The sequence below is a fragment of the Leptonotus elevatus genome, chromosome 10, assembly GCF_054856555.1.
Source record: "Leptonotus elevatus isolate MCC_2025b chromosome 10, RoL_Lele_1.0, whole genome shotgun sequence".
NCBI classification, from domain to species: domain Eukaryota; kingdom Metazoa; phylum Chordata; class Actinopteri; order Syngnathiformes; family Syngnathidae; genus Leptonotus; species Leptonotus elevatus.
Window position 1 is genome coordinate 1,469,777 of NC_141248.1, and position 20,467 is coordinate 1,490,243.

General features: G+C 42.5%; 1 protein-coding gene across 13 annotated transcripts in view; it reads right to left on the reverse strand.

Moving 5' to 3' along the window:
- setd5 (SET domain containing 5) overlaps positions 1-20,467 on the reverse strand; it is a 66,176-nt gene that overhangs the window by 14,579 nt on the left and 31,130 nt on the right. For 7 of the 13 annotated variants that reach the window (XM_086086738.1, XM_086086735.1, XM_086086731.1 and 4 more), the window contains 15 exons: positions 16,135-16,367; positions 14,810-14,868; positions 14,508-14,713; positions 14,391-14,429; positions 14,025-14,309; positions 13,611-13,759; positions 9,950-10,067; positions 9,720-9,829; positions 8,884-9,124; positions 4,192-4,272; positions 3,937-4,083; positions 3,471-3,860; positions 1,481-1,741; positions 1,235-1,352; positions 872-1,101 (listed from right to left, as the gene is read on the reverse strand). In XM_086086738.1, the coding sequence (XP_085942864.1) occupies positions 872-1,101; positions 1,235-1,352; positions 1,481-1,741; positions 3,471-3,860; positions 3,937-4,083; positions 4,192-4,272; positions 8,884-9,124; positions 9,720-9,829; positions 9,950-10,067; positions 13,611-13,759; positions 14,025-14,309; positions 14,391-14,429; positions 14,508-14,713; positions 14,810-14,868; positions 16,135-16,295 (2,595 nt within the window). In that variant the 5' untranslated portion in view covers positions 16,296-16,367. Of the gene's footprint in view, positions 1-871; positions 1,102-1,234; positions 1,353-1,480; positions 1,742-3,470; positions 3,861-3,936; positions 4,084-4,191; positions 4,273-8,883; positions 9,125-9,719; positions 9,830-9,949; positions 10,068-13,610; positions 13,760-14,024; positions 14,310-14,390; positions 14,430-14,507; positions 14,714-14,809; positions 14,869-16,134; positions 16,398-20,467 lie in introns of all 13 variants that reach the window. The other 6 variants (XM_086086739.1, XM_086086728.1, XM_086086737.1 and 3 more) reach the window with 3 other exon arrangements.

The window sequence follows — 20,467 nt, forward strand, 5'->3', positions numbered from 1 at the left end:
ACGGCCACCGCAAGGACTGCAATTCACACCGCGTGCGTTACGTGAGCTGTCTGTGTCCGGAAATCTGCACCCGCCAGACCACAAGATCACGGGGGTTCACACTGGAGAGTTGAGTTCACGCGACAACAACAACCGTGTATATAGAGTCCTATTTGAAAACAATAGCCACACTTGCCTGTTGTCACATCGATATGCTTTTGGACATTATTTCTGTGACTACCATGGCTCTTCTACCATGGGTAAGTACATTTTATGTTTAAATAGAGTTATTTTGTCATGTTTAATTTAATCTGAGCTTGTTTTTTGTCTTAAATGTCCAACTCATGTCATACTATGTAGTTAGCTAGCTTCCCTCTCCCTCCAAAAATGCGTTCCCAAATGGTTTTATTTTGAAATATACCGGATCCACCTTGATGCCGATGTTCGACTTCCCGTCCGGCTTGTGTAATTTCTTCAGCTTCATGAAAATCCGCAAGCGTCTCGCATGCGGCGTCCGGGGAAAAAAAACCACTTGCGGAAACCTTCAGCAGCGCCGCATCCCTTCTGCACCGCACTGCAGCTAGGTGAATTCACACGCAGACTCGAATGCTTTCTATTTTTTGCGGCGGCCATACGGAAAACGCAACGCGGCCGTTCCGCAGTCAGGGTGAATTGGGCGTTAGGTATGACACTGCTCTGCAGCATCTGCAGTCTGACATCTCTCACTTGATGCATGCAAGGTCGTGTATTTGAATATGCATGCGTAACGTATGTTCATAGGGCGTGGGTTGCTAAGAGAACGTTTAAACTAAAATTTTGCCCACAAGGTGAAGAGTTAATGTGTGATATTTCGTTTGTGTGTGTGTGTGTATGATTCTGTGTGTACTCTTACTTCAAATTGCAGCGGTGTGTTACAGCGGCTGACTGGCAGTGAGGGCATTGGTGAGTATGCGAGGCCATTCGATAACAAAGAGCTACAGGGGTTGTGAAGCAGTGGAAGTAGGGGGTCCTCAGGAAGGGGTGGCGTTATGGGTGACAGAGGGCGAAGGAGGTGGTCAGAGGATAGTGGCATCGTCTCTGTCATATACTTGGCGTGGCGCTTCTTGAAAGGTGCATTCAGTTCTATTATTGAAGAACACGGCACAGGTAAAAATGTGAGGAAATAATTTAGTCTCAGAAACACAGTTTAAAAACAGCACAAAATTGTTCTAATATTGTATGAGGAATTCAAAATAAACTGATATAAAATGTTTACCACTGGAGAAGGGATTGGGGGTGGATCTGCTGCTGGTGCTTTGCTGGGAGGAGGTAGACTCTGTGCCATCAGCCACACTGGCTGAATAGCTCTCGTCCTCCACCTGCTTTATCCATCTCTGCATTAAGATACAAGTAAGTTAGTCATTAATAGTATTGATGCTTATATTGCAAATACACACGCACGCACGCGCATTAAATAAACTGTAGCATACTTGTTTTTAACACAACTCAACTTGTCATTCACCTTTTTAAAGCAGCCATAAGTGCCGTCCATCTGCAGTGGACGGGGCCGGCGTCTCTCGGGATTAAAAGGGGAGCCGAAGCGAACATAGTGTCTGGGTGTGGTGCAGATAACAGATGAGTGTGAAAGGCCTGGCAACATGTTGAGGGTGGTGGCCAGCACCGTTGGATCAGTAGTTATCCGAAGTGGCCGCTCAACAGGCAGTTCTTGATGGATTTTCTCCCCTCCAGGTATCTTTTCATTCAACCATTCAGTCACCAGGTACTGAAACAAGACCACATATTATTGCTTAACTATGAATGTGTATGCCACATACAATATAAGTGTATTTAGATATGATTTTGGGCAGAGGGTAGACAAAACTGTGGTCCAAATGAAGCAAACACTAATTGTCAGTGAGTGGCTGTTAAAACAATTAGTTGCCATGAAAAAAAATCATTTAAGTATGCCGAACAATATTTGAATGAATGTGACAAAGCAGAGCACTGCATTTTCCCATATGAGTTTCTTTAGACAATATAGGTCAGTAATTCCTCAAAATCTTACCATGGACATGCTGAAAAACAATAATTTCTATATGTTCAAAGAGAACTGTTTGAAATTGTGGCTATTCTTTTATGTGGTATTCATGGAGTAGCAATCACTGTCAGTTAGTACCAGATTGCATAGCAGAACACTGATTCCCAACCAGGGTGCTATTGCACAGTAGTGTGCCATGAAAGACCATCAGGGAAATCAAGAGAAATTATCCAATCTCTCTTACTTGAGCTGTCACCTTACTATCGTGGAGTGTCTTGTGTGTTCTAGCGATCCAAGAAGCTATGGTAGGATCACCAAGGGCAAACAGGTCCTAGGTGAGGGGCTAGACAAAGAACCCCGATGATGAATACTACCAATACAATTTTCTCTAGGAACCAAGCCTGAAGGTGGGGCCCAAAGGCGAGTGCATGGTGGCCATGCCTGCACCCGCTTTTCTATCTAATCAGATACTCAAAGACACTTTACAATGGAACGGTTACATTATTCACGCACTTACACATCCACACTGTGGTGGCGGTAAGCTACTTAAGTAGCCACAGCTGCCCTGTGGCAGGCTGACATGAAGCGTGCGCCTACAGCCCGTCCGACCACCACCAAACATTCACACCTTCCATTCACCAGTATGAGTAGCACTGGAGGCAATGTGTGTGAAGTGCCTTGCCCAAGGACACAACGACACATGACTTGGGGAGAGCAGGGATACAATAGCCGACCTTCTGGTTACTGAACGACCGTCTCTACACCCTGAACCACGGCCGACAGCTTTAGGGACGTGGAATGTCACCTCTGGCAGGAAAGAACCTAAGTGGTGTGTGAGATCGAGAGGTTCAGACTAGGGTCCCCTACTTCTGGGCAGAAGAAGGCTAGGACCTTGGCTGTCCTATCTCTGGCTTCAGAAGCTAGCTCTAGGGATGTGGAATATCACCTCTATGGCAGTGAAAGAACCTGAGTAGTGTGCGAGATCGAGAGGTTCAGACTAGGGTCCCACTTGAAACATGAAGCATCAAGAGCACATTTGTGTCAATAATAGTCATTCAGCCACGCAGACGGCTCATTAACTATGCGCGGCAATGACGTGAAGTCATCTTAGTAGATGTCTCCATGAAATAAGATCGAAAAGCCTTGCTTCATTTCCCTAAAATATTTCAAACACCTCCCGCATCGCTCCTCTGAAGATATGAGAAAATAAAACGATAAGCCTATGGACACTGTGACCATATTTACTTCCGTAAACACTACGTTATGTGACGTCATCTCTTCTTCTGCGCATGCGGGTCAATTTGGAGATTAATTTGGTTAACAAGACAAACTGAGGTTACAATTAATATATAATGTGAACGATTCATTTTGAACTGCAGTTTTTCTGAACATATGCTACTGGGCCAAATTGTGTGTAATGCTGTTGCTTCACAAGGAATTATTTAAACAACTTAAAAGTATGACGTTCTCTGACCTTCTTGGTTTTGAGGTAACGCAAGTTGCCTCTATTTATGCAGGTAAGACCCTGGCCATCTCCCTCGACAAGTTGACCAGTTGCCAGCCCACAGTCCCCTTGGCACAACTCAGAACCATACGGGCCATGAGGACCCTCCTCATCAAGACCAGCACTTTGCTCAGCTAAAGGAGCTGCTGCTTCTGCTGCTGTTGCTGCTGCTGCCGCCGCTACGGCAGCAGCCTGCTGGGCTAGCGCTTGACGCTGCCGCCTGGCACGTTGGGATGAGCTGGAGCGGTACCGAGACATTCGGCTCTTGGGACGAGGCTTAGAAGAGCGTGCAGGTTTAGGAGAGGCAAACGGGGCAGGTAGATTTGGTAATGAGGACTTTTCTTCAACAGACGGTGCTTCCTATGGAAAATAAAAATGTCATTAAATATGGGGTATAGAAAAGACAAAATCTAAGATTTTTAATAACAATACTGACCGTGATATAGGTAGTACGTCGTGTGCTAACGCCTACCCCAGTACTATGGGATATGGGGGTGGTTCTTGTCCCCTCATCTGTTTCTACACCATCCTCCTTTACATCTGTTCCTGTCTTTCTTCGCCTCTTTTCCAGACTGTTCAATGACTGAAATCAGAGACAAAGTTTAACAAAATTAGTGGAATAATGACAAAAAACACACACAACATGAACAATAATCTAAATAATAACTTAAATGGGAACAACTGAATATACTTTTTTATTGCAGGTGACAATTCCATTTTCATCCACCTCTCCTTCCTCAGCCTCTTCTATCTTCATGTCATCCAGCTGTCCCTAATAACACAGACACATAGCAGATAAAGAATTAACCTTACAATATGACACACAGCCTCTGTGTTATTAGAAAACATTGGAGTTTTGTCCACATGTACTACGTATTTGATGGTATGTATATATATATATATATAAATTTGACAAGTTTACACTCTTTATTATAGTATACTACTGAAAACAACCCAAAATTATTCATATTACATATTAATAGTAAATCAAATGCTTCTATAATTTGTAAATATGTTATTTGCTGATGACAATATTATCTACTGTGCTGGCCTAAACATTGAACACAAGCTACTGAATACTTGAAAATGAATTGACGACACTGAAAAACTGGATTAATGTCAATAAATTATCACTAAATTTGAACAAAGCAAAGCTAACTGTTTTGGACACTAAACAAATACAATAAGTTAAAATCACGGTGCATACAAATGAAATGTAATAATGAGCATACAAAAAATTTGTTGGAATCATTATTTATTAAATAATTATTAACTTAAATACTTTGAAATACTATGACTTAGTCAAATTCCATACTGCACAAATAATGTAAAAAATAATTTGCTGTGTCATAGCATTTAGAAGCTGTTTAAAAACAGAGTGATTTGTTATTATCTGAGGGTAACTGGTGTTCTGCAGAAAACACAAGCAAAGGATTTTCACAAAGCAAAGGCTTGTATCTGGTAACGACACAATGTGGAATAATTATGAAAATGATCTGAAAATGTGTGGTTCCATTAAAGCTTTTAAAATAATGTTTAAACTTAAAGCACTGTACTTATTAACTCATTCACTCCAGCCATTTTCACTGAAGCAAGCCTCTTCGCTCCCGGCTGTTTTCTGGATTTTTACTGATTTTACAAGGTCCACAGAATATTCTGTTCTATTGCTATAAAAACATGGAACGTACCAAAAGAAAGATTAGAGTCTCTTCTTTCATCAGGAAAAAAAAGTATACAGTATTTGTATCTGTTTCCGTTTTGGAGCAGATGCAATCACAGGTAGTTGTACCTGCTTGGCATTTCTGGCTGACGCACCTCCAATGTGCTTCAGGCTTTGAACTGGAGTGTTGTAAAGATGGCAGGGTTCCTCTGTGCCGAACCAGGAGAGAAGATTCCGGGGACTGGGTAGCATGTCATAGGTAGCCCTAATCCGGAAGCTCAGCCTTGCCTGGGGAGTTCGCCACGTCGGCCTCGGTGATGGTTCTATTAATCACGGCCTCCCAAGTAGTCCATCTGCCTTGCTAGCTCACCGCTGTTATCTTGTAGGTTTCCTCCTCCATTTTGGCGACTTCTGAGATTACCATAGCTTTCCTCTCCTTCTTGGTAGCTTTGGACCAGTTCTTTGGCGCCGCTCCCCATCCGAGGCCAGCTCTGCCTGGCTGTGTGAAACTGACAATTTCCTGATGCTTCAGCCGCTCTACGGCCTAGTCTACTGCTTTGGATGCATTCCACTTCTGTCCTGTGCGAATCTGAGATTTGGCAGCTTTAATTGCTGGGTCCGGAGAGTCTCTCAAATCAAAGAGGAGCCTCACCTTCTCCATTTTGTACCCCAGATTGATGGACTGCAGTGGGAGTTGCAGGGTATTTTTCCCAAAGAGTGCCGTGGTGGAGAGGCATTGAGGGAGGCCGAGCCACTTTCGGATGTAATTATTGGCCTTTGCCTCCATCCCATTGCTATTCCCTCCTCGAGCCAGTGCCAGTCGGTTGCGATTTCCCGAGTTGTGTAGCAAATATGCAGGTTGTTGAAGTAGTTTGCTATTAGGTTCTGGATGCATGCTGGTACGTGGTAGAAGTCAAGGGCGTACGTGATGAGCTGGTTGGGAACTGAGCTGAAAGCATTTGCCAGATCCAGCGAAACTACATGCAGGTCTGTTTTGCTTAGCTTAGTGGTCTGGATTTGCTACCAAATCACCGCCGCATGTTCCTTGCAGCCAGGGAACCCTGGGACTCCTGTCTTTTGGCAGCTGGTGTCGATGTACTTGTTCGCCAAGAGGTAGCTTGTCATCCATCTGGCCAAGACGGAGAAAATAATTTCCCCTCTACGTCCAACAGAGCAATGCCTCTGGCTGAGGTTTTGGGAGGCTTTCTCCTTAGGGATGAAAGTGGTGACTGCTTTGCACCAGGCCGATGGAATGGCCTCCGGTTTCCAAGCTGCAACCATAAGCCTCCATAGCGCCTTCAGAAGCCCAGAGCAGTTCTTAAATACCTTACAAGGCACTCCATTTGGCCCGGGTGTTGATGCAGATCTTGCGCGTTCGATTACTTGTTTCACTTCCGCCCATCTACTTCCGCCCATCTGGTTGGGGACGTGTCGAACTCTGTGGAGGGCTCAGGTGGGCGGGGTATGTGGCCTGGGGATCCAAGGGGTTTGGCTCTCAGATTGTCCCTCAGCTGGTCTTTGATGTATTGCTCCAGCTCCTGCTTAGTAACCTGTAGCATTTCTGTCTTTTTCCCCTCTAGGAGGCTGCGAGCATATCTGTAGGGGTCCCGGAAGAAGCATGTCCTTGCCTTCTCCCTGCGGCTTGTCTGCTTCTTTATCCTTTCAGCTCTCCTCAGGTGTTTAAGCCTTTCCTTGATCTTGTTCCAGAGTCCTTAAAGTCCTCTTTTTCCTCAGCCTCGGCTCTCCTCCATGACTTACTCAGGAGGCATTGCTCTTTTACCAGCTGGAAAATTTCCCTTTCTCGCCTCCTGCTTTGTTTGGTAACGTGTCCCCTTGGAGGTTTGTCTCCGAACTGATTTTTTCCTTCCTCCTGGATGAGATGGCCGAGGATGTTCAGTTTGGAAGTTGGGTTCCCCCTTTAGGGCGTTCTGAAGGATGGTGCATATGCTCTCATCGAAGTTTTTCCATGCTTCCCTGTTGCTGGCCTTTGGCCACATGAGTTGGGGTTTCTGTACATGCTTACCTGGAGGCGCTCTTACATGCTCAGTGGTTGTGATGTTGCTCTCCTGCTGTGGGCAGCTCTGCTGCTCCATGCGTGATGTGCTCTTCTCCTGCTGTGGGGTGTTCTGCTGCTGCTGTGGGTTCTGCCTGGAAGCCTGGTGTTCCTCTTCCGTTCCAACCGCAATGCAGGGTTAACTAGCTCTGTGGTGCTCAACCTAGCTGTGATGCCTCTTTGTCTGACCTGCTAATGCAGTGAAAGCTTGCAACTGGCTGTTGCCAACACACTTTGACTTCCCTTGGTGGATGCGCAGACTATGGTAAGTTGTTACTTTATTCCATCCACAGCAGCAATGTCTCTGGATCCTTTTGTTCCTTTCCATATGGTTCGTTACCGTGTTATACGTCCTTGTTTGTCCATCTTCCATCCCGCCTCTCGGAGGACCAATGGGCTGTTTTCCTCTTGACTTGCTTGTAATTAGCTTGGGTGTCCAGAAGTCTGGTGTCCAGTTATCTGGGTGTGTGGAGTGGGTAACTAGCCCTTCCACCCCTGGTGCGGTCTTTCACGCCATCAGCCAGACTTCCCTGGCAGCCCTCCAGTCTTTCCTGAATGCCAACTGCTCTGTTCACAGTAGTCACCGGCGGACCAGAGAAACCAGATGCAAGCACAGGTAGTTGTACCTGCTTGGCATTTCTGCCTGACGCACCTCCGATGGTGCAATTAGCATTAGAAAAAAAAGCTAAGTGTCATCATTATTAACAAACCTGTTGAAAACACATATTGTTCTCTTATACTCTGCTGCCACCTTCTGGCCGATTTTTGCAATAAATACCATTGTTTTAAGTGACCTCTTCATGTCAGAAGTTGTATCAAAGCCTTCTTATGCTCTAACCAAAAACAAACAAACAAACATATAAATACGTTTTTGGGAGTGCAGGGTTTAGGGTTTGAATGAGTTAAATATAGTATATAGTAAAGGCTTACGAAAGTAATTCAAATGATGACTGCAACAGTCTGGTAAAGTCAATGCAGGCTTGATGCAGTTATTGCAAATAAGCGTTATGCTACCAAATATTAAATGCTATCCACTTGAAGTTAACTTAATAACGCCTCCCTTTTTTGGCAAGGCCCACAGAATATTGTGTTCTATTGCTATAAAAACATGGAACCTACCAAAAGAAAGATTAAAGTCTCTTCTTTCATTAGGGAAAAAAGTATATTTCTATATGATTCCATTTGGCAGAAATTAGCATTAGAATATAGCTAAGTTTAATCATTATTCACAAATCTGTTTGAAACTGGGGGGGATTGCTTTTTACAACATGGCCCTGGTTGATCTCTTGTACTCTGCTGCCACCTGCTGGCCGTTTTTGTAATAACTACTATTTCCATTCTCTTCAGTTCAGAGGCTGCATCAAAGCCTTCTGTATGCTCGAGAATGTTTTTATTTTTATTTTTTATAAATACGTCTTTGGGAGCATGATAATATATAAAATAGAACATATTTATACGTTTTTGGGGAGCAAATGAGTTAATAAATTACGGCTTCACCTTCAGTTGGCTTTTTTATCTGCAAAACATTGGGATGTTTTGTTGTTTTTTTGACTGAAGCTGATTGAATCAATCATTTAATCAATTAATGCTTGCAATGGAACTTAACTGCTTTGTTGTTTAACCTTCATGTTCACCAGATGCATAGAAAAAAAACACTATCAGCCACATACCTCTATATCACCGTTTCCCTGCAGCTCTTTGGCTTCTTGGTGCTGGATAGCTTGGTTGCTATCTGGACAAACTTCCAGCTCTCTTCTGCGCGCCTTTCTCTGCCGTGTCTCAGCACCAACCAAAGTAGCGGGCGGTGGTATTGAGGGGGAACACGGCAAGCTCTCCCTGGGGCTCATGTTGTGTTTCTGCACAGGGCAATTCTGGTTTCCCTTGTGGCAAGCGCAGTCCACTTTATAATTACTGATGGATTGATATAAGAACAGAAGGTTTATATTAACTGGAGTACATGCCAATAAAAGGCAGTAAATAACCCAGTGAATAGGCTAGCTCGCATCTACCCACCCAAGAAATGTATTGTTTCTGAGTTATGAAATGTCAAAGAACAAAATTGTAATCAATTCATTGAGGGTGGAGAGTGTATTGTATAGTGAGAAGTAGGGTTGTTAGAAAAAAATTATTCGGCAATATATCGTGACATTACAGTGCGCAATTCACAAATCGATTCTATATGCGGCCGGATCGATTTTTAAACATAATTTTTTTATGGGAAACAAAACGTCTTAGAGTTAGGATTCACACATTAAGCATGGAAGAATGTTATATTAATGGTACATTAAGCCTTAATATTTTATTTCAGTGCTATTCAAACATGCAACAGACTGCAACCTGTTTGTTAAATGCAGTGGCTCTGAATTTTCAGATAAATACATTTTCAATTTATAGATTCGTATCGGGATTAATCGGTATCGAATCGAATCGTGACCTATGGATCGTGATGAGAAACGAATCACCAGGTGCTAGGCAATTCACACCCCAAGTGAGAAGCAGTACTGACCAGCTGTTGAACTCATAATCAAATCCAATAGTGACCTCAGCATCCTTTGTGATTTGACAGATGGCATAGATACACAGATGTATCATACCCTCAGCGATCATATGTCGCACCTAAAAAAGGAATAAATACATTTCATGAAACAAAAGACCAACGAAGAACTTAGGGAACTAAACAGAGATAAAACAAGAAGGCTACCTATGAGGTCATAATAAGCTCAATTAATAATTTACCTCAGCGTTGGGAGTGCAGGACCTTCTAATGAAGCGTGCATCATTTCCAAGGGTTCTTGCATCCACGCACATCTCGACATCATTAAACTTGGAGTAAAACAGTACAAAAGGGTAGGGCCTAAAAGACATGAAAATTTGCTTTTCAAGTGTCTAATGTGATCCCATCATAATCTACAAATGCAAATGGTAAATGTACTGAATTTATACAGTATAGTGCTTGTACACCATATGGTGCTCGAAACGCTTCATCCACGTACCGGTGAATTGAGTGGATTTACAGTATATCCACTCAATTCAACTCGCGTTCAACTTAGTGTCACAGTGAGCGGGACCCAATTGCAGGGAGCAGTGCGAGGAGGCAGAGGTGCTCAAAAAAGGGTTGTTTAATCAAAGAAAAACAAAAAGGCAAACCATGTACCAGTTATCCAAAAACATGAAATCAATAAAGTCCAAAAGAAGTGCGAACAAATACTAACTAGGCTTAACTAAAGACTAGGAACAAAGGTTTTTTGTTTTATTCCTTTTTTCCTTTCAGACACAATATTACAGGTTACATCGATCACATAATATCATTTGCAACATTGACATCCGAAAGAAGGGCTGACGGGTAGAAGCCATGGCTTATTAGTAACCGTCCCCATCGATTCTTACTATACGCATCAGTCATACACATTGATTATGATTGATTCATATCGTTAGCAATCCCAGACTTAGGTCTGCACACTCCTCGCTCAGTTCATCTTGAGTAATGTCTGTGTGTAAGTTGCAGCTAGTACCAATCATTTGTAATTGGTAAATCGGTTCCTGGACGCCAACAACAGGCCCACCCAACCAGGCAAGCAGCCAAGGCGAGCGCATTCCCGTTCACCAGTAGCGTGGGTAACCATGACAAGGGGATAACAACGACGACGACTCAACCAGGACTGAAAGAATGCAAGAATGCAGGGAACTAAGGCCCCATCAACACGAAAACCCGTCTCAATGTATCCGCACAAGTTTCTCGACATTTGGGCAGTTTGTCCACATGGCGCCGCCATTTCCCTTCCCTTTGGAACCGGCGGGCTCCAGAGTGGAAAGATTTAAAAACGCGCCCCGTGCGTTCCAATGTGGACATCATATGCGGCATACTCTTCCAGTGATGACGTAGTGGTAGCAGCTCGATGAGGACACATTGTCGTAGTTTCATGACGCATGCGCTCTAATTCTCGCGTGGCTGCGCGCGAACCGCCAGTCTTTCAACATCAATGACGGATTGCCATGTCGTAATAGTTTTGCGTAACCTCCTTAGCTTGCTTCGACAGCAAAATATTTAGCATGATGTTGTTGTACTTGAATCACCCGCCATTGTCACTTCTCCTGTGTTCGTCTCACTGATCTGTATATATTACTGTGTAGCCGATAGCCCATACACGCCCGTGCAAGCCGTTGAAGCGACAGGGCGGCCATCTTACTCCTCCCATGTCGCGAGCAGACTACTGTATTAACTATATGAATACGTACAGATTAGACATATACAGCTCGTAGGCTCTAGGGCCGGAGGTGGTCACTATTTTTAAGGAAGTAAGTAAAAAAAAAAATTAAAATTAACAAGTGGACGGTATGTGCTGCTTTGAAGACCCCCTTTTTCTTTTATCACTCAAGTTACTTAGATCTCAATAGATTTGGCAGAGTCGTCTTATGTTAAATTACAGTAATAATTCTTTAATAAAATAATAAACATCATTAAGCATATAATTTATACATGTATTAAGGCAAGTTGTAAAATGTCTGAAGTCCTTTTGTTTATGTTTAACCAATTTAAATCATGCCGTTTCTACTAAGCACTATCTCCAATTTCGATACTGTAAGTGTATAGGACTGTATGCCATGAAACGTTTCTTGGGAGGAGAAATATGGCAGCCTTGCGGCTTCAAAAGTCTTGGCCTATCAGCTATCCAGTAATGGGGTAGATTTTGAATTTGAATTTAAAAAGGGACAATGCACATTACATTTTACAATGTAAATGTGCCCAAGTTAGCTAGTTTTCATTGGTAGTCCCTTGGGAGGATGTAAAAGACAGCCTAAAATAAGAGTCATTAAAATTACATATCAATTTCCAACAATATACAATAATATTACACAAGTACATTTCCTGTACAGTTGATAGTGCTTACTAATCTCTTTCTTTTCAATGAGAGCAGTTTTGCCCCGACTTCAGCCACTGTTTCAGTTTTTTGTTGATACTTTTATTCGTCTCCAATCTAAGTTCAGCGGGGAGAGCATTCCATAGTTTAGTTCCCTGATAGCAAAAGATAGACTGTCCAAAAGTTGTCCTAAACTTTGGGAGCTCACAGTCCCCACTTATTGAGGCTCTGGTGGTCGGTCTACGGAAACTTTGACGTTTCACCATGAGACAAGATAGCAGTGGTGACGCACAGATGTACAAACATTTCAAAATACAAAAATTCACAAAATTTTCAAAGGTAAAAAGTGTTTTTGAATGATTTCACAATGGTGCCAGCTCATTTCATTGGTTTCCTATCAAAAATCTTAATTGCCCTTTTATACAGAGAAGTTATTGGCTTCAAAATGGAGGTGGGTGTTTGCGACCATGCTGTAACGCAATATAACAGATGCGAGAAAACCATTGCATGCATATACAACAGGGCAGCTTGTTGTGGTAACTCTTTTCAAATGAAGCAAAAGCATTGGACGGACTTCCGACTTTCACACATCAGCGTCATTTCCGGCCACTGATGGCTGCGTTCCAACACTCGCACCCCCATCCCTGCGTACCCCGACCGCGTGCTCCCGCTCATCGGGCGTCTCAACTCACTACAACCGAGGGGCACAAAGGCAAAAGCCTCCTCCAAAAGTCCCGCCTCCTCCGTGGCATATACCCCATTATATTCAGATTAGTGGTTCGGCTTCTTCGCTGATTCTTCTACGCTTTCTGCTAACTCCATGTGGATGCGCTACAGAGCAACTCCAGACTATACATTACAGCTGTTAAACGTCCATAGCGTATGTCTGGGAACATTTCTGTGTGTACAAGATTTTTTTGTGTGTGAACAGGGCCTAAATACACAAAGTAATGAGACAACGAGAGACAGCTGGACAAGACACAGGTGGCTTGGGGAGCTGATTGGGTGACACCAGGGCCCGGGATGACAAGCACAGGAGGACATGATAAAACTTGATGAAACATTAACAAAGTGACACCCACAAGGAAAACATGACGAATAAACCAAACCAAAACACTGACTATGACATTTTGTGGATTAACAAAAAATAAAGAAAGAAAGAAAATCTGTGGGGAAAAATATGGGGGTCGAGTTATTTGAAGGAATAATCAATAGGATCGCTTTAAAAAAGATTCGATAGTGACACCAATTTTAACAGCACTAATCCATGGTACATAAATCTGTATGGTTCACCCAAGCAGGTAAAGCAACGGCTATGAATGTCTGAACAAGTAAATATGTGGTGCCAGCTACTTATACAATATTGGCTGTGTTTTGATTCATTTTCATTCAATCTATACTGCTATACAAGCTGTACATAATTATAAATTATATGAGTGTTTTATTTCCATTATATCGTGTACTGAGAAGATATTCAATCGTTCTTCAGATGTGGGGTGTATTCACTTTTATGAAGTACTGTGCAAACTCACACTTACTTTTTAAAGAAATGCCCGTTGACCTCAAACTGTTGCTTGAGCATGACCTTCCCTCGATACTCAATAATAAGGATGTCAGGATCAAGGTTCTTGGCTGCCCGAAGGATCTTCCTGTGTTTCTGCACACGTGTTACACGTCCTAACTGCAGCTACAAACAGCAACAAAAAGTTTCAAGTGAAGCATCATACATACTTGTATATATGTTGTAAATCAATGTGTTAAATGTTCAATTACAGTAGGAAAAAAAATGCTTATTTTAAGTCTGCACTTGTACCCCAAAAACTATTGAAAATTTTATAATGGGTGTCAATCCTATGCTGATTGTAACAATTGGTGCCCCAGCCAGTCCCTATCACCCGCGTGAGTCCACCCTATTGTTAAATATTGTTAATGAATACGATTCTTGGGCCAACCTGCATCTGCGAGCCGAGCACAGTGTTGTTACAGGCCAGCTCAGTGCGATTGATAGTGTCCATGACATCGACAGAGGTCAGTGTTGTGGATGGAAGGCTCATGGGTCCACTTTCTGCGTTTCCAACAGTAGTACTGGCAGTGCGGTGAAGTTGGAGCAGTGTTTGGATATCAGCGCTGTATTGGTTGGCTAAAGCCTCATCATATTGGTCTGTCCACTGGCGGATTCTACTCTCCCATCCCTCTGTTGTGTTCTCATCCAGCACACTGGCTTCTGTTGTCGAGTTCTTGACAAATGAAAAGAAGCATGAAACTAATTGTTGCACAAATACAAACCACACTTTATCTATACTGTATATCAGTCATACCTTCATCCTCATAGACTTCCGAGAACCCTCTCTAAACGCCTGAAAGAATAAATGTAATACTTTCAATTAAAAATGAATACTTTTTTTTTTTTTTAAAGAGATGTAGCAAATACTAACGTGACATATTTTGCATACTTTGACTTTCTTGCCCTTTGGTGTTCCACTGACTTTTTCTGTGCTCTTTTTCCTCTTTTTAGATTTACTTCTTTTGACTCTGTTGACAGTAAGTTTGATGCTGGTGGGTGTATGCTGGGTGGCAGTGTAAGAGATAGTGGAAGGTGACACCTCTTCATCACCACTCTCTGTAGCACTGCTCTCTCCAGCTACCAGAAAAGCACAAGTATATTATTTGGCTCTTATAATCTTCGTAACAGATACAGAAACTTAACTGAAAGAGGTGAAGAAACCAAGTCAAATACCTGAGACATTTTCATTTTTCCTGTGTTGGGCATCTGTTTCTTTCCTTCCATTAAGTCCTCTGCAACAAAAGAATGGCCAAAACAACATTACAAATACATATTATTACCGTAGTAGTTTGGATATAAGGGAAATTACAGTAAATTAAAAACAAAGAAGTGGCCATAAACCAATAATATTTCCTCTATATTAGGGTTGTATGCCTTAATACAAAATGCATTTAATTAAAGAGATTATTTGCGGCCATCTTGCTTTAAATTATATGCAACCCGGCAAAAGTAATGGAACAGTGAGGCAAATTCCCTTTGCCCATTTGGGTTTGACAAATAATAATATGAGAAAATACATCATTATCAACGTTTCAGCAGGGAATTTCAATGGAAGACACAAACAACCTAGAATATAGCATTATTCATGAAACACCTAATTTAATTAAGTATGGGAAAAGATGGACTTCAAATGGATTTAAGTGAATAAGACTTAATATTTAGGTGTTCTTTTGTGATGCTTTTCCAGGCTTTCACGGCAGCCTCTTTCAGTTGTCTGTTTTGGGGTGTTTCTTCGTTCAGTCTCCTATTCAGCAGGTAATTACACACTCTGTTGGGTTTAAGTCTGGAGACTGACTGCTAGTCTAAAACACTTACACTTACACTTCTTGACCTTGAAGAGCTCCTTTGTTGTTTTGGCATGTTTTCGGTTATTATTTATAATAAGTATCTACAAATCACTTTGGTTGAAATCTTTGTTTCAACAGTTCATAAAACTTCCAGAATTGTTTAGGCTCGTCTCATTATTTTTCTGCAAATTCCACTCCGACTTACTTAATACTCTGAATAAGTGGTTTGCATTTTAGTGTAGCCTTTAGCCTTTTGTTCGTAAAGTTTTCTGTGAACAGGATTGATACATTCCCATCTTATGGACGTTATGGCAGTTGCTTTTGTGTCTTTCTTTACTGATCTCATAATGTTGTCAATTGCTGTTATTTTCATAAGTCTACCTGGGCTTGGTTGTTCAATTCTCGGTTATTTTAACCACTTTTTAACCCCTAACCTTTGTGAGTTGAAACAAAAGGTACCTTAAAGTTGTGTATCTGATCCAGTACCATGAAATTAAAGCACATGTCAATTACTTGTCTCATATTCATCAAGCTCAGTACTTTTGGAATGGAGTGTATATGGGAAGGCTTTTGCAAACAGTAAAATCATTAGGACAAATTAATTCCCCTTTGTTTGTCATGTATTTATCAAATTGGGAATGTGAAATGGTTGGAGCCGCTTGCTAACAAAACATGCTCCCACACAGACAGGGCACATTATCCATGGCTCACCTGCAGTTGTCACATTTAATGAGCAAGCCGTCTGGCATCCGAGTACATTGACACCAGCTGGCTATAGCACCATCCTCCTCTGAGGAACTATCACTGTCTGCTGAGTTGTCCTCTGTAGTTTGGATATATCGGGAACTGCGTACCACGCCATTTAGATCCATTCGAGGAATGATGCTTTGAGAGAGCGGGGAAGCAGGTGGGGTGGGCGGAGGGGGTGCACCATAGTTGTGATCCTGACAACACACAACGGAAGACTGTTGCTTCTTCAAACAACGGGTGTTCAGGCAAAAAAGGGAAACGGAAAATGGAGATGAATGAAAATGAGGGCAAAAAAAACAGTTATGAGAAACAGTACAGTTGTTAACATAAGAACTAGATTATGGTTACAGAAGGTCTACGTTGACTAGACAGTGTATGTCTTCACACAGCAGTGTGGTTTTTAAATCATAAAAGTTCACATGTATACACTATATCTATCATGACATTGACTTTCAGAAATCCTCTACAACAACAAAAATCTTCTGTAAAATGTGGCGTTTTATCACATTAATTGTTGAAATAAGTTAATGCCCAATGATTAAGGAGCCAAAAATTATGGAGATTAAGGTCAAAGGCCGGGATTGATAAATGTAAACTGTGAAACAAAAACATGTGTAAAGTAAAACTGCAAAACTGTGTAGTAACCAGCTTTGGATTTATTTATTTTCATTACACCCCTGGTTTATGAAGACTTAACTTTTTTTTTTCCTGTCATCTAATTAGAAATTGAAAAATGCATCCAACATTGAGAACACACAGTATCTCACAAAAGTGACTACACCCCTCACATTTTTTGTCAATACTTTATAGTTATATTTCAGTGACACGTTGCTACAACGTAAAGCACATTCCCTTTTGAATGCCCCAACTTAAGTGTGTGAGTGTAAAATAAAAAACCCAATTTTTTTTATTTTATTACATTCGTTATTATGTTCATATGTTTATAGTTTACAGTGTTGCACCATCTTTCCTTGTTAGGGGCTGTTTCTGACTGGAACCTGCTTTGTTAAAACGCTGTATGGTCTTATGCTGTGGGCAGACCGAATGCGAGCTGAGTATTTTCGCGTTTCCATACAGTCACTGCAGTTCCGGCGTCAAGCATGAATGCATTCGCCAATGTGAACTCAAATGTACTTACTACGTCACACGGAACAGCAGCATAAGCACAAACAAGACAAACACAGTGAGGTGAAATAAACAATGGGGGACCATAAAGGCAGGGATGCACACAAGCGGTGCGCCAGTGCGCATGAGCACTGCAAATGGAATATTTTGACTAGTCAGCACGTCCACTGCACAGTTCAGAAGTCGTGGGTTCAATTCCGGGCTCCGGCCTTCGTGTTTGTAGTTTGCAGGTTCTGTGCTCTGTGCCTGCGTGGGTTTTAAGATAAGGTAAGATACATCTTTATTTATCCCACAGTGGAGAATTTCACAGCGTTACCAGCAGCAATACACAATCACACATCATATATAAATAATATGCATTACAAAAAATACTTATGTAGCCTATAGTTAAATTAAAAACAGAGAAACAGAGTAGGGCAAACAGATGGCATCATCATCATCATCATCATCACATTTGTTCAATTTGAAATTAAAACATCACATCACACGACATCAATGGTCTACCGAGAGTACAGCTGATTGAAAAGTCTAACAGCAGCTGGTAGGAAGGACCTTCGATACCTTTCCTACTTACAGCATGGGTGAAGAAGCCTAGCACTAATGGTGCTCTCCATGGCTCGGACAGTCCCGCACAGGGGGTGGGAGGCTTTACCCCGAATAGATGACAGCTTTGTCACCATTCTCCTGTTGCCTACCACCTCTACCGTCTCGAGACTGGAGCCCAGAACAGAGCCCGACTTCTTCACCAATTTGCTCAGTCTCTTCCTCTCCGCAGTTGAGATGCTGCTGCTCCAGCAGACCACACCATAAAATAAGACTGGGGCCACCACAGAGTCATACAAGGTCCTTAATAAGTCCTTCCGCACCCTGAAGAACCTCAGTCTACGTAGCAGGTGTCGTCTACTCAGTCCTATTAAGGTGAACACCCAAGTACTTGTAAGAGTCCACTATCTCAATGTCTATTCCCTGGATGTTCACCGGAAGGGGGTGGGTTAAATTACCTTTAGTCCGGCGAAAATCCACCACCAGCTCCTTAGTTTTTCCTGCATTAATCCGGAGGCGATTTTATTCACACCAGGCCACAAAGTTCTTGTTTAGTTCTCGGTACTCTGTCTCATGTCCATTGTTGATGGGACCAACGATGGCAGAGTCGTCCGAGAATTTTTGCAGGTGACAGTTCGTCGTGTGGTGTGAGAAGTCGGCGGTGTCCAGAACCCATGTTGTTAGCTGGTGGCAAAATCCCTTGAGCTCCAGTTTGTCCCTCAGGAGATCTGTCTGGACTTGAGCTTAAGCCACCCGGACCAGTAGCCTTCTTGAGCCTTGACAGTTCTCAACCTGTGCTGTAGAGCAGGCCACACTGGATACAGAGAGGGTCCTCTGAGTAGGTGGGGAAGGAAGCTGCAGCAGAGTTTGTTGGGTCGGGAGGGTGTTTGATGATTGGTCAAATCGATTAAAAAACCTATTATAGTCATTCACCCACTCCTGATCCTTGTCTCACACAGGTCTAAGGTTACTGTGTCCAGATATTGTTTTCAAACTCCTCCAGACGCTGCTGACATCATTGTGCTGCTTGATCTTCCTCCTCATTTGCCTCTGCACCGTCATCATCTGCTCTCTGTCCCCTAATTTAAAAGCAGATCTCTTTTTTTTCCTTTTTGTTTCTTACCACATTCCAAAAACATGCGTGCTAGGTTAATTGAACACTGAATTGTCTCTAGGTATGATTGTGAGTGTGAAAGGCTGTATGTCTATATGTGTCCTGCAATTGGCTGATAACCAGTACCCTGGGGTGTACCCTGCCTAGTGCCTAAAGACGACTGGAATAGCTTCCCAGATGCCTATAAGGTGACGTCATACACGTCCATGCGGACATTTATTGTTAGCATAAGACACAATTAGGACGGAGCTGTGGGGGGAAACTTCAGCTCAGACTCCAAGAAATCTGAAAAAAAAACGATTAGTTTATTCGACCGCACGTACTCCCACGCGCACCATGCACGAGCTTGACACAGAGGCTGCAGTTACACTTTAGGCCAGGGGTGGCAGTCGCGAGTAAAACAGTGACAAACTCAACAAAGCACTTTTAAATATCAATTTATATTTATGAAACAGCAAATTTTATTGTTTTAACAAGCTGACATTGTGTGGCAAAGTATGTTGTTGTAATTAGGAAATAAAAAATGAAAAAAGTTTATTCAGTAATATTAACCCATTTAGGCCAGGAGCGCATTAGCATGTTTCTGCCACTAGAGCCGGGAGCGTTGTTGCACTTTTCTACCTTGAAAGGTATGATCTAATAGATTTCTGTTGCCGTTTGCAAACACAACATTCAAAACTGATGCCCGAGGAACCTGAGGACAGCAGCCAACCAGGAACAAGCGTGAAACCAGTCCACCAATCAGGAGCGCGGGTTTGGAAAGTAATAATTGCATATGCCACTGACAGTCGCTTGTTTGGAGAGAAAACGTTTACTCTCCGCCGAGAAGCGTCTCAGACAGACCAAAACAAATCCGTCGGATTATGCCTTTAAAGCGGATACGTCATTTTTTTGTTTGTTTGTTTTTTACCAATTCTTGGTCTCTTAGCCAATGAAGTGCATCAGAATATACATGTGAGGTTGACGTGGGCCTTGTAGCATTTCCAGATTTTTTTTTCGAGCATTCATGCCTGACGCAGATTCACGGGGGTTATGAGATAAATGACGGTAGTGACAGACGAATATGACACGCTTGAGGACTTCAAACCAGTTTAACCAGTTGACAGTGGATATATTGTTGAGACATTTGTAGACAATGAGGATGTTGAAGATTTCCAGGGGTTTTCCTGGGTTAAAAATTTGGGGGCGGCCGCCTCCAGTTAATTTTTGTGCCGCCCCCAGTCAGAGCGACTGATATCGCTTTGTTGAATGAGCTCAGCAGCAATGTATTTTAACTGCAGTTGCAGCGTTGCGCCATTGTAGAGGCGCTATATCAACAGCAGTGCACCGGAAAGACCTGAAGCAACAACCGAAGAAGAAACAGATCACGGAGCTAGGTTGCACACTCCCATTTCCTGGTTGCGAGGCAGAGGTGCGCTCCAGCTGTCGCCAAAGTCATAAAAATACAGTATATACAATAGACATAATAGTGTTTTACAACAACGCTGATCTATATTTACAATTTAATATGTA